The sequence below is a fragment of the Neomonachus schauinslandi genome, chromosome 9, assembly GCF_002201575.2.
Source record: "Neomonachus schauinslandi chromosome 9, ASM220157v2, whole genome shotgun sequence".
Lineage (NCBI taxonomy): Eukaryota > Metazoa > Chordata > Mammalia > Carnivora > Phocidae > Neomonachus > Neomonachus schauinslandi.
Genome location: NC_058411.1, coordinates 104002513 through 104016069, shown reverse-complemented (window position 1 = coordinate 104016069; position 13557 = coordinate 104002513). Strand labels below are relative to the sequence as shown.

The following is a 13557-nucleotide window of genomic DNA, read 5'->3' as shown; positions in this document are numbered from 1 at the left end:
AATTAATTCTATGTTGATTCGTTCTTTTCAGATTTGGAAATAGTGGGATTTATTGATATAGCTGATATTTCAAGTCCCCCGGTTCTGTCCAGACATCTGGTCCTACCAATAGCACTTAACAAAGGTGAGTTCTCGTCCTATTCCAGTGATACAGATGAAGCATCTTATGAGCTGAAGTTTTTCTTAAATGTATATAGGTGATAGTAGGATAGCACATTTTGCAGAATTAGGGGAAAGGAATAGTTATTGGATTTGATTTTTTTAAAATGGAATGTTGCCTAATATACTAGAAGACCATTTCTGCTATTATAATTTCACCACCATAAAAGAAACCCTTTCGCTGTCAATCCCTAGCTTCCCATCTCCCTTAGCCCCAGGTAACCACTAAATGTCTTTTCTGTTTCTATGGGTTTGCCTCTTCTGGATGTTTCATATAAATGAAATTCATATAAAATGTGAAAACTGATTTTTATATGGACATAGGAAAACCAGAATAGGAGTTTTTCTTACTTATTATAATATTCCTTTATAACCGAATACTCTCCTTCCAAGGCTAGAAACAAAAAGGAGTATAACTGTGGTTTGGGATTTTAGTAGCTAATCTTAGTCTGATCTTTTCACAGAGGGTGATGAGGTGGGTACTGGCATAACTGATGACAACGAAGATGAAAATTCAGCCAATCAAATTGCAGGCAAAATACCCAACTTTTGTGTCCTGCTCCACGGCAGCCTGAAAGTGGAAGGAATGGTGGCAATAGTTCAGTTAGGGTAAGGAACTTTGTTTACCTTTCGTTGAATGAGGGAGAATCAGTGTACAAAGTGAAGTATTTCCCAGACTTTTCCTTATCACCTTTTTCCTCCCCCTACCATACCCTTCCCACTTACCATCACCTAAACTGCTCTTTAAATCATCCCCTAGAATAAGTACAGAGTGAGCCTTTTAATTATATTGCTCTTATATCCTTTCTCTGTTTTCCTCTTTTCTGTTCTATCTAGGAAATCAATTTAGTTATAACAGTTCTAGTACTTGCAGTGGGATCTTATGCAGTATTCACAGGCTCCTCAGCTATGAGATGAGGAGTTGGAACTAAATGAAAAAGGATACCAGGAACATTGATTGAACATTTTACCATGGGCCAGGCACTCCTCTAGTCATTTTACATTTATTAATTCATGTAATCCTTCACAACAACGCAATACAGGGGGTATCAGTGTTTATCCCTGTTGTATAGATGAGAAATTGAGGCTTAGGGAGGTCAAGGAACTCGCTCAGGGTCACACAGCTCCTAAACGAAAGAGCCAGGGTTCTTACCCTTGCATTCTGACTCCAGAGCCCATGTTCGTAACCACTGTGCTGTAACCCTTCCCTGTGGGGAACACCTTTCTAGCTTTTACATTTGCTACAGTCTTGAAATTTGCAAAACCATCTGCTTCCCTTTCTATAATACCTGTTGTTAGGAAAGAAGAGGTGACTGATCATCTTCTGGCCATCACCTGGGGTTGACGGGTATAGAAGATGAAGAGGTTAGGAGCACTCAGATGAAGCTCCATTTCTTTTTTTTTTTTTTTTAAAGATTTTTTATTTTATTTATTTATTTGAGAGAGAATGAAAGAGAGCACATGAGAGGGGGGAGGGTCAGAGGGAGAAGCAGATTCCCTGCCGAGCAGGGAGCCCGATGCGGGACTCGATCCCGGGACTCCAGGATCATGACCTGAGCCGAAGGCAGTCGCTTAACCAACTGAGCCACCCAGGCACCCTGAAGCTCCATTTCTACTTGAGTTAAAATTACCTGGTCCAAAAAGAAGAATGCAATTCTTATTAGGTATTAGTTTGCTGTATTTCTTGGTACCCAGGCTGCTTGTACTGGCTCCGAATATGGGAATCCTCTAGGGCCCTTTGAGAAGTAGGAACAGAGCTGGGCCATGGCTTTGTGCCCTTTGTTAGAAATGCTGCCCTGGTTGGTGCTGCTGTGAATGAGTCAGGGAGGCTTCTGAAACATGGGTTGTAATCCTTGCTCCTCTCAACCTCTGTAGCTCTTTGCTGCCCTTGTGATTTTTTTTCTTTTTTTAAGATTGCTTTTGATTTCCATTTCTATCTAATTGAATAATAATACACTTCCCAGAGGAATGGCAATATTGGGGGGCAGCAGTATGCATTTTCAGTTTTAGGATTTGGCTTTAGTAAAAATGCACCTGACTTCAAAGCTGAAGCCCATGTCTCTCAAGAGAAAAACACTGGCTAGACTTATTTAACTTTTCAGTCCCAGGCTTGACGTTCTTCTGATCTTCCATCTTCTCTCCGTCTAGTCCTGAATGGCATGGAATGCTCTACTCCCAAGCTGACAGCAAGAAGAAATCAAACCTCATGATGTCTCTCTTTGAGCCTGGTCCAGAACCTCTCCCATGGCTAGGGAAAATGGCACAGTTGGGTCCTATTTCAGGTATAACCCAGATCAGATTTTACTTATCTTGACTTTGTTTTCTCTCTGCTATTCTGAATGGCTCTGACTGCAATCAGAGAGCTGTGTGATCTCCCTTATGGGTGTGCTGTGGTCTCTGATGTTGGATATGTGCATGGAGAACCCCAGCAGAGTGTGATGTTTGAACTTTTAACTTTACATCAAGTAAATGACATTTAGGTTGCTTTAAGTAAATGTAAATGCTCTGACTGCTTAGAGTGAAAAGCTACTATCCATAAACATTTTTTTCTTCAGTGCACTATTTTCAGCTCCACTCACCGGTCATTTCTACCCGTCATTTCTAGATAATTTAATCCCCTTCCTTCTTGAAACTGTTTTCCCTTAGCTTTCCTAACATTGCATTCTTCTGATACTTACTTTTTCCTTTGGCAGCTTTGCTTTTTCTTATCATTTTGTCTTGTCTTCCTCTTGCCTCATGATTTTCAAGATGTTATTCTTTGCCTTTTTCTCTTGGATTATTATTCTGTCTTGATTATTTCATCAGCCATTATAGCTTCAGACTCCCCCAGATGTATAACTCTAGTCCTACTTGATCTCTCCCTAGAACTCGCATATCATATTTCCATTTCCCAATTAGATCTGTCCACCTGGATATTCTGCCATAGTACCAATCAGCTCAGCATGTTTGTTACAGAAACCATCATCTCTTAACCCTTCCCTCCTAAACTGTTCCTTTTTCTGATTTTCCCACTCCTTCTGATTGAGGCCTAAGTACTCCTGGGTACTCAGGCTCCAACTATAGAGTCATCCTGGACTCATTTGGGCCCGTTTCAATTTCAGGAACATCTACCAAGCTAACTTTTAGGGGACAAAAGCAGGAGTTGCTCAAAGTCTAGTGGAAAATGGAATAATAAACACAGACTGGTACAAGATCAGAGTTGGCCTAGATGATCGGCTCTGCCTAGAGGACTCAGGAAAATCTTCATAGAGGAGGAACACCCTTACTGGGGTTTGAAGAAGAAGATTTGCTGAGCTAATGAAGGAAGAAGGGGCATTCTGGACAAATGGATCACCTATAGAAAAGCAAAGCTAGAACAAAAGTATGAGAGTAGGGGTGGGAGGACCAGATAGTAGGTTATTGGCAGTGGCTGGAATAGGGCAGGCCTGATCTGAAACGTGAAGAGCTGAGACTATTCTGCAGATCCTGGGAAGCCACTGAAGGGGATGCATATGAGAACAGTAGAGATACCAGTTAGGAGACTTTGCATTCTGGGTACTAGGGCCCCCTGGAATTGTGTAGTAGGGCTGAAATTCAAGTGAGCGCTAATAAATTTGCAGTTAGGTAGTTCTGGGGATGCCCAGGTGGCTCAGTCAGTAAAGCATCCGACTCGGTTCCGGCTCAGGTCATGATCTCAGGGTTGTGAGATCAAGCCCTGCATTGGGCTCCGTGCTCAGTGTGGACTCTGCTTGAGTCCCTCTTCCTCTCCCTCTGCTCCTCCCCTGCTCGTGTGCATGAGCACTGTCTCTCTCTCAAATAAGTAAACAAATAAAATCTTTAAAAAAAAAGAGAGAAAGAGATAGGTGGGTAGGTAGATAGATAATTCTGTGGAGTGTGGATTTGGAAAGTTAGAAGTCTACTGTGACAGCCCTGGAGATGTAAGGATGAGAGCCAGAATAGGGGCAGTGGCTGGGAATAGGGAGGATGGGGATCCATGCAAAAGATATTCAGGAGGCAGAATCATCAGTGTTTGGATATGAGAATAAAGGAAATGGAGGTGTTGAGAATGATCCCAGGTTTCTGATTTGGGCTGCAGGGTGAAAGGTGATACTGTTGATTGGAACAGAGAACAGAAGAGGAAGAGTAGATTTGGAAAGACATCTTTTGTGCATGTTGAGTTCATGCCTGTGAGATTTAGGTGGAAGTGGCTAGAGACAATTCCTGTAAGAGTTTCCAGAAGAGGGCAGAGTTATATATATAATTTTTAGTTACAAGCATACCACTGATAGGTAAAGTGGTGAGAATGAGGGCAATTGCTTAGGGCAGTGGTTCAAACATTTGGGTTTTTGTGTATAAAACAAAGAAAAAAAAAACCAGAAGAACTTGTTTAAAAATTGTTTCCTGGGCCCCCCTTAAAGAGATTCTGATTCAGTAGGTCTGGATTCCAGTCCAGAACTTACAGGTTTAATATTATCCAAATGATTACAATCCAGGGGATCCATAACCACACGTTAAGAAGCCCTAGCCTCAGGAAAGTATGTAATTAAGGCAAAAAGAGAGCCAAGGACCAAACCCCCTAGAAAAGACTAACTATGGGGACAGTGGAAAGGGCACTAATAAAGGAAAAGTAGAAGAAATGATGTCACAGAAACCAAGAGAATAGAGATACTCAAGAAGAAAGTACAGTGTCTCATACACATGTACGATACATGGCCTGCATACCCTGTCTTATACACATGTGCATGCATGTCAGTTAGGCCTGAAGGATGCCTCTGCCACTGAAGCTTAGAAAAGAGTTTTGACTGAATATAGACCCTAGAAGCTAGGTGGTAAGCTTTTTCAGTAAACTGCCAGATAGTAAATATTTTAGACTTTGCAGACCATGTGATCTCTGTCATAACTGCTAAACTCTGCCATGGTAGCCCAATACATAAATGAATGGGAGTGACATATTCCAATAAAATATTCTTTATGGACACCAGATTTTGAATTTCATGAAATTTTCACGTGTCATGAAATATTCTTTTGATTTTCCCCCCAACTATTTAGAAAATATAAAAACCTGGGCGCCTGGGTGGCTCATTTCGTTAAGTGGCTGCCTTCGGCTCAGGTCATGATCCCGTGGTCCTGGAATTGAGCCCTGCATTGGGCTCCCTGCTCAGCGGAGAGCCTGCTTCTCCCTCTCCCTCTGCCTGCCTCTCTGCCTACTTGTGCTCTCTCTGTCTCTCTGTCAAATAAATAAATAAAATCTTTAAAAAATAAAAACTATAAAAACCATTTTTAACTCAAAAACAGGCAGCAGGCCAGCTCTTGAGCTAGGATGCAGGGGCTGGGGTTTTAAAGTTCACACAGGAAAAGAGTTATGACTTTGGTTCCAAATAAAACAAAGAACTGAAACCTTTGAGTAAAGCTAGGAATGTAGAAGGTCTATCCCCTCAGTGAGAGGATGACAAGAAAAATTCTACCCACTGTCTTTACCTGCTTTTCCAGATTAAAAAAAAAAAAAATGGAAGTCTCCTCTGAGAAACTGAAGCCCAACTTCTGCACCTGCAGACTGACACTACCTGTTCTGAAGTGGGGCTCTGCAAAACCAAATAATGCACCAAAAACTGTTTCTGAAGCAATGAAACCCAGGGTACATCCTCCAGAGTTAATATAATGTCAACCCAGGGCAAAAGAACTTCTGTCAAAAAAAACATCCCCACTGAAGATGAGTTCCTGATTTGAAGAAGAGTCTTTAAATTACGCAAGGATTCCTTTGAAGGGAGGTCAACAGGAGGATTAGCACCTTGAGAACTTAATCTGAAAGAGACTGCAGAATGAGTGTTGTAAATGACTCAAGAGCTTTAGGAAGGAATAGAAACCAAGAGGAAAGAAGAGGACACTATGAATCAAGAGTCATTTGATCTCTACAGGAGATTTTTTGGTGGCTTTGTAAGAGGAGCTTCAGTCCATGGTTAGCCAGGAGGCTAGTGGAGGAATGAGTTAGAGATGAGGAAACGAACGTGACAAGTTTGCCACAAGAGGAAAGAAGTAAGGCAGTAATTAGAAAGCACAGGGCAGAGGAAGCTGTGTGTGTGTGTGTGTTAGGATGGAGAGATTCCTCACCTCCTAGTCTCCCTCTGTAGCATTCCTAAATTCATTCAGCCTTTTCATTCATTTGCACTGCTCTTGCCTTGTTCTGGTTTTTTTGTTTGTTTGTTTTTTACCTTTCATTTAGATCAAAGGTCAGCTAACCAATGCCTGTTGGCCAAACTAGTCTACTGCTTATTTTGTAAATAATGTTTTACTGTAAAGTTTCATTACACAGTCGTATTCATTTATGTGATCTATGTGTTATGTAGGGCTGCTTTCCTGCTTCAGTGGCAGAGTTGGGTAGTTACAACAGACCATATAACCCACAAACTCTAAAGTATTTACTGCCTGCGCCTTTTGCAGGATAAGTTTGTCGACCCCTGACCTAGACTGTTGTTACATTTTTCCCACAGATACCTATCCATAATCTAAGATGTAGCATTCAAATACCTTTCTATTCTAGCTTCCAATCTAGCAGTGCTTGGTTTGTTACACATATTCTTCATTCAGATTGAACTGCTTTTTACCCTGCCCCTTATTCATTTATTCCTCCCTCAGGGTTCTGTTCTTTTTTTCTTTTTTTTTTTTTTTTTTAAAGATTTATTTATTTATTTGAGAGAGCGAGAATGAGAGAGAGAGTACATGAGAAGGGTTAGGGTCAGAGAGAGAAGCAGACTCCCCGCCGAGCAGGGAGCCCGATGCGGGACTCGATCCCGGGACTCCAGGATCATGACCTGAGCCGAAGGCAGTTGCTTAACCAACTGAGCCACCCAGGCGCCCCTCTGTTCTTTTTTTCAAATTAAGATAATAAAGCTAACATTTTATTGAACTTTGTACGAGGCACTGTGCTAGACATGACGAAATATATAATCTCATTTGATTCTCAAGACAGTCTTGTGAGGTTAGGATTAAAAAGGCTTTATTACATATAGAGGGGAGGGGGTTCAGTCCTTCTTGACTTTCACTTTCCTCATGGCCACCAGGACGTTGCTCAACTCTTCTCTCTTCCTTTTGGCACAGATGTCCCCACCCTTTTCTTGATGAACTCGAGGGCATGCTTGTCCTCGGAGACTTGGAGCAGCTCCATGGCATACTGTTTGTATGGGGCTTGAATCATGTCCCAGAGGAACTTGGAGTCCTTGGTGAGGTGCCCGCGGTACCGGCTGTGCCTGGCCTTGCTGATACTCTTAGTCATCTTGTCGCCCTTGTAGAGGCCCATGGCCATAGGGTAGCGCAAAGTCATGGCCGCTGCTCAGCTGGGGTTTTTCTTTTTTTTTTTCATTGAAGTGTAATTAGCATACAGTGTTTGTTTCAGGTGTACAATATAATGATGCAACAATTCTATGCATGACTCAGTGCTCATCGTGGTAAGTGTACTCATAATCCCCTTTATCCTTTTCACGCGTCCCCCGTACACCTCTCATCTGGCAACCACTAGTTTGTTTTGTGTTTAAGAGTCTGGGTTTTTTTGTTTGTCTCTTTGTTTTGTGTCGGAAATTACACATATGAGTGAAATCATGTGGTATTTGTCTTTCTCTGACTTATCTCACTTAGCATTATACAGGTTAGATCCATCCACATTGTTACAAATGGCAAAATCTCATTCTTTTTTAAAAAGAATAATATTCTGAATAATATTCCAGTGCGTGTGTGTGCGCTCACGTATCTATCTATCCCATCTATCCAGCACATCTTCTTTATCCATCTATCAGGTTGCTTTCATATCTTGGCTATTTTATTAATATTGCAGTAAACATAGGGGTGCATATATCTTTTCACTTTCTTTGGGTATTAATTTTTTGAGGAACCTCCATACTGTTTTCCACAGTGACTGCACTAATTTGTATTCCCACCAACATTGCCCAAGGGTTTCTTTTTCTCCACATCCTGACCAACACTTGTTATTTTTTGTTTTGTTTGTTTTTAAAGATTTTTATTTATTTGAGAGAGAGAGTGTACGTGTGGGGGTAGGGGCAGAGGGAGAGAATCTTTCAAGCAGACTCCTCTCTGAGCGGGGAACCCGACGCAGGGCTCCGTACCATGACCCATGAGATCATGTCCTGAGCCGAAACCAAGAGTCAGATGCTTAACTGAGCCATCCAGGCGCCCCTATTTTTTGTGTTTTTTATTTTAGTCATTCTGATGATATCTCATTATGGTTTGATTTGCATTTCCCTGATGAACACTGATGTTGAGCATTTTTTCATGTGTCGGCCATTTGTATGTCTTCTTTGGAAAAATATCTGTTCAGGTCCTCTGCCTATTTTTTAATTGTATTATTTGTTTTTCTGGTATTGAATTGTATAAGTTCTTGATATATTTTGGATATTAACCCCTTATCGGATATAGTCAGTTACGAATATTTTCTTCCATTCAGTAAGTTGCCTTTTTGTTGTGTTGATGGTTTTCTTTGCTGCACAAAAAGCTTTTTATTTTGGTGTACTCCCAATAGCTTTATTTTGCTTTCATTTCCCTTGCCTGAGGAGACGTACCTAGAAAAATGTTTCCACGGCCGATGTCAAAGAACTTGTTTTTATTTATTTATTTGTTTGTTTATTTTTAGTCAAAGCAAGGCATGCAAAACAGTACCCTTGTTTATACTTATCCCTCCTCCTTCTCATTCTGTTCCTAGAAACAGCCACTTAAAACTTCTAATTGTGGGAGGAGGGTTTTTTTTTTGGTATTTACATTTCTAAATATTGTAAGTATATAACTATTTCTTGGCTTTTTTTTTTTTTTAAATGTCATTTGACTTTTTAAAGTTGACTGCTTAGCTCTCTTACCACCACCATCCCCACCCACCCAAGAAGCACATTTTTCCCTTCCTCTATGCTTCCAATGTGGTTATAGTGTTCTTTTTGGGTAAAGCAGTATTCTCTCCTTGTTAGATGATGTGAACGTTATTTATGACTAAGCCATGTGGTACACCGAGTTACACTTTGTTTTGAAACTCTTTGTTCTCTGCACAGTTGTTGTTTTTTTTTAAGATATTTTCTTTTTTCTAGCAGGCAAGATAAATGTGCGGTTGACCCTTGAATACTGTGGGGGTTGTGACTTTTAACTCCCCCAAAACTTAACTAGTACGAGCCTACTGTTGACCAGAAGCCTTACCAATAACATAAACAGTTGATGAACACATATTTTGTACATTATATGTATTATATACTGCTTTCTTACAGTAAAGAAAGCTAGAGAAAAGAAACTTACTTTAAAAACCCTAAGGAAGAGAAAATACATTTAGAGTACTTGTAATTATAGGGAGAATCCTGTGTGTAAGTGGACCTGTACACTTCACACCCATGTTGTTCAAAGGTCGGCTGTCTTCTAATTCTAACTTCCGTTAAAAGGCAGGCTGTTGGAAAGACACTGAGGTTCCTCGGAGACTCTGGGAAAGAGCTGGGCAGGCAGGCTGTAGGGGCAGCCAGCAGCAGATGAGGGCAGTGCAGCCCTCCCTCTGGGCTCTTTCACGGCCTTTCCCTCTACTGCTTTACTTACTTCACTTTTCTTTGCTCTTTTCTGTGTACTTACTGCCAATTCCTAAGTAAAATACATTGTTCAGGTATTTTTGTCAGTGTTCTTTTTTTCCCCTTAGAGTCCTTTCCCTTCCTCTTATTTCATAAATGAACGGTTCTCTGTGCCTGCTGGGTAGCTGTCAGCCTTCCCTTCCCATCTCTCCTGTGGCCCCCCTATTTTCCTGACTCCTCCTGAGAAAGGGGTACATGGGAAGTAGATGTTTGAAATCTTGGCGTATTCAGAAATGTCTGTGTTTCATCCCTTACACCCAGTTGATGGTTCCGTTGGATATTGAGTGCTGGTTGGGGATCACTTTACCTTAGAGTTTTGATGCATAGCTGTTTTTCTTTTCTGGCCTCATGTGTTGCTACTGAGAGTCTAGTGCAATGCTGTCAGGGCTTTGACCCATATCTCTATTTCCTCTGCACTCCCCGGAGGTGCTTCTTTGTGTCCCTCGTGTTCTGGATTTTCAGAATGATGTACGTAGTTGTTGGTCTCTTCATTCATTGTGCTGGGCATTCAGTGGGCCCTTCCATCTGGCAATTCATGTTCTTCAGTCCTGGGAACATGAATCATGTGTTTGATTTCCCTCTCTCTGTATTCTCTGTTCTCCCTTTCTAGAACATCGGTTTGTGATTTTTATATAATTTTCTTATCTTCCACCCATTTTTCTATTTTTTTCTTTTCTGATTTCTCTAAGGTATCTTTGACTTTATCTTGCAACTGCTTTTTTTATTTCTGCTACCATATTTCTTATGTCTGTCTCCTGTTACTTTTTCATAGATGCAGTATTTTTTGTCAAACCAGTTACCACATAGAGGCTTCAAACAATTAGAGACAGTACAAGATAGACTGTGGTTAGATGTTGCAATGTTTGGTACTGATACTGAGTGCTGAGGTAGAAAAGGGTCTAGAGAAAGTACTGTGTGCCAGGAACACTTGGGACAACTTTGTGGAGAAGGTGGGATAAGATCTGGACCTGGCATATAAGTGAGTTTGGGTATGTGAGGAACGGCAAGGTTGAGTGGTAGAAAAAGTGTTGCTTTTGCAGGCAGGCCCAGCTGAGTGACTGTGAAGCCTGTGAGGGCCCAACCTCTCTGAGCCTCAGTTCCCTCATCTTCCATGTGACCAATAATATATACACCCCTAGGGTTGCTGTAAGGAAAGAAGTGTATATGTAAAGTGTTTGAAATTTAATAAATATTCTTTATTCTGTAAGTTCCTTGAGTCCAGAAAAAAATCTCCAGCCACACTTCCTAGCGGAGTGCTTGCTACGTAGGGGGGGGCTTAGTGTAGCTGATGAGTGAGCAAGTGAGTAAGGGAGTAAATGGATGAGCGAAGGGGAGCACTCCAGTCAAGGGAAGTGACAGAAATAGTGGCAGGGAAGTGAGAAGTAAACGTGCTACATGGAAAAAGACTCCTGGGATCTTGGCCTGGCTAAAAGGGCTTATATATGTGCAAGTATTTGTGGAAATATGTCAGGAGAGCTGGACCGATAATTTTTGGAGGTGCTGGGAGGCAGGGGCACTGACATGTATTGTGGGGCCAGTATAAAATACTTAAATTAATGACCAAATTGGTGTTAGAGAGCTTCTGGCTCAGAGAAACTGGGTTCATTCCAGTTGCCAATATGAACATTTGGGCAAGGGATGTAAGCTCCCTGAACTTGGTGGGGAAATGATCCCAGCTCTCTCGACCCCAGAAGGTGATAGTAATCAGGATAAAATGACCCAGTAGATATAAGTAGGCTTTATGAGTTTGTGGCAAAGTTTCATTGGCTCAGGAAGCAGGTAGAAAAACAGAAACCTTTATTTATTCACATGGCTAAAAAACCAGCCTGACTTTAAATCTTTGAAAGCAATCATTAATAAGCCATGACGACGTGGGGTGTATTTCACCAAAAAAAGTATTTCTTCTCTTGCCCTTTTCCTTATTGTGGTTACATATAATTTTCCTCTGGAATTTTCTCAGTGCTTAGACCTATGCTGTCTAGTCCAGTAGCCACTAGATACCTGAGGCTATTTAAATTAAAATAAGTAAAATTTAAAATTCAGTTCCTCGGTCACTCTAGCCACCAGTCAGTGTTCAGTAGCCGCAAGGGCCAGGGGCTACCATCCGATCATTGGGCCAGACTATATAGAATTGCATATGTGTGTTTATATATTTTTTTAAATATGTACTTCAGAATTGTTGCATGTATTAGTTTTATTCTCTCTGACCTCAATTGATAAAGCAAATAAGTGAGGCTTGTCTCTTTAAAAACATTAAGCTGTTGATTTTTTTTTTTAACCTACATGGGCCTCGGTTAATGGTTTAGTCTCCTACATCAGTGGCTTTCTTTGGAGAACAGGTTCCCTAACCTGAAGGAAGTGAATGAATTTTCTTGATTAGGGAAGTAACAGGATGTAGAAGATTGAATGATTCAGAGAGCTTCTAGCCTAATTGGAAATGTAATTGATTATGTTTTGCCAGATGTCATTTCAAGAATGCGTTTTTCTTTTAAGATGCTAAAGAAAACCCTTATGGAGAAGATGACAATAAGAGCCCATTCCCCCTGCAGCCCAGAAACAAACGCAGTTATGCCCAGAATGTGACTGTCTGGATCAAACCCAGTGGCCTGCAGGTAACATTACCATTCAAGTTGCTTTCCGCTGGGGACGGGGGAGGGATTCTGGCAGGCAGGCGGACATCTGATTTGATTTTCCTTTCCTTTGATACTTAGTAATTCATTTACCTCTAATGTTTGTCATTATTTCCAAAGAGGATTTGAGGTGGCCTACAGTAAAACACATCTGCAGCAAAATCACTTCTTACAAAATTTAGAGCAGTACAAAACCTAGAGGAAGAGGGGAGACCGTTGCGCCAGGGACCCAAGGCGAAATGATAATTGTATTTGAGCAATTTGGCTCCAAGCTTCCTGCTACCAAGGTCAGAAAAGCAACATGTAGGGTTATATGGTTTTTCTTGTCTGACAGAAGGAAGCATGTCAGTTCTAGAGAGACATATTCTCCTGGCATTGAATTTCAGTGTAAAATTTTTGACATGGTGAGGCATTGACATAATGGGTTTTATCTTTGACAGCAGTTTTTTGAGAAGGATGTAAAAATCTTCATGGGGTTATTTCTTCTGTCCCCACAGTAGAACCCAAGCAATGGCATTACACCTTAATTCCACCAAAACACTACTTTTATGTGAAGCTAAGATTACACTATTCTCAAGGTATGCTGTTTTCAGGCAAGGTACTCAGTGATGTTTCTCCTTCTACTGACGTATGGTCATTTCTGCCTATTTTTAAAAATCACTTTTTTAGCCTTTTTTCTCATTTGAGCACCATCTTTTTTTTTTTTTTTAAGATTTTATTTATTTATTTGAGAGAGAGAGTGAGAGAGAGAAAGAGCACAAGAGGGGGGAGCGGGAGAGGGAGAAGCAGACTCCCCGCTGAGCAGGTAGCCCGATGCGGGACTCGATCCCGGGACTCCAGGATCATGACCCGAGCCGAAGGCAGTCGCTTAACCAACTGAGCCACCCAGGCACCCTGAGCACCATCTTTTTTTCTTTGTTCCTCTAATGAGTCCAACCTAAGCCAGATGAGAAGGGGAGGTTAGGCCAGCTGACAAGGGAAATAGCTTCTGTTGATGGCACAGTTTCTTCTTTCCACAGAGACTGGACACATCCTGCCATGGCTAAGGGGGTAGGGGCTTTGTTGGAAAATAAGGTTCTCTCCTGCCATCCCTGACCCCAGTACTTCCCTGTCAGAAGGAAAGCTGAATTTTTCTTAAATTATTTTTTAAATTTTGTTTTGGTCTGGGTGTATTTTTTTTATTGTGAAAA

At 41.2% G+C, this 13557-nt stretch overlaps 1 protein-coding gene and 1 pseudogene across 3 annotated transcripts in view; one reads left to right on the top strand and one right to left on the bottom strand.

Moving 5' to 3' along the window:
- The window catches only part of INTS14 (integrator complex subunit 14), a 31749-nt gene that overhangs the window by 14503 nt on the left and 3689 nt on the right, over nt 1-13557 (top strand). For all 3 annotated transcript variants that reach the window (XM_021693787.2, XM_021693785.1, XM_021693786.2), the window contains exons 7-10: nt 32-124; nt 624-768; nt 2308-2441; nt 12231-12349. In XM_021693787.2, the coding sequence (XP_021549462.1) occupies nt 32-124; nt 624-768; nt 2308-2441; nt 12231-12349 (491 nt within the window). The remainder of the gene's footprint in view (nt 1-31; nt 125-623; nt 769-2307; nt 2442-12230; nt 12350-13557) is intronic.
- On the bottom strand, nt 7158-7456 carry LOC110583806 (annotated as a pseudogene).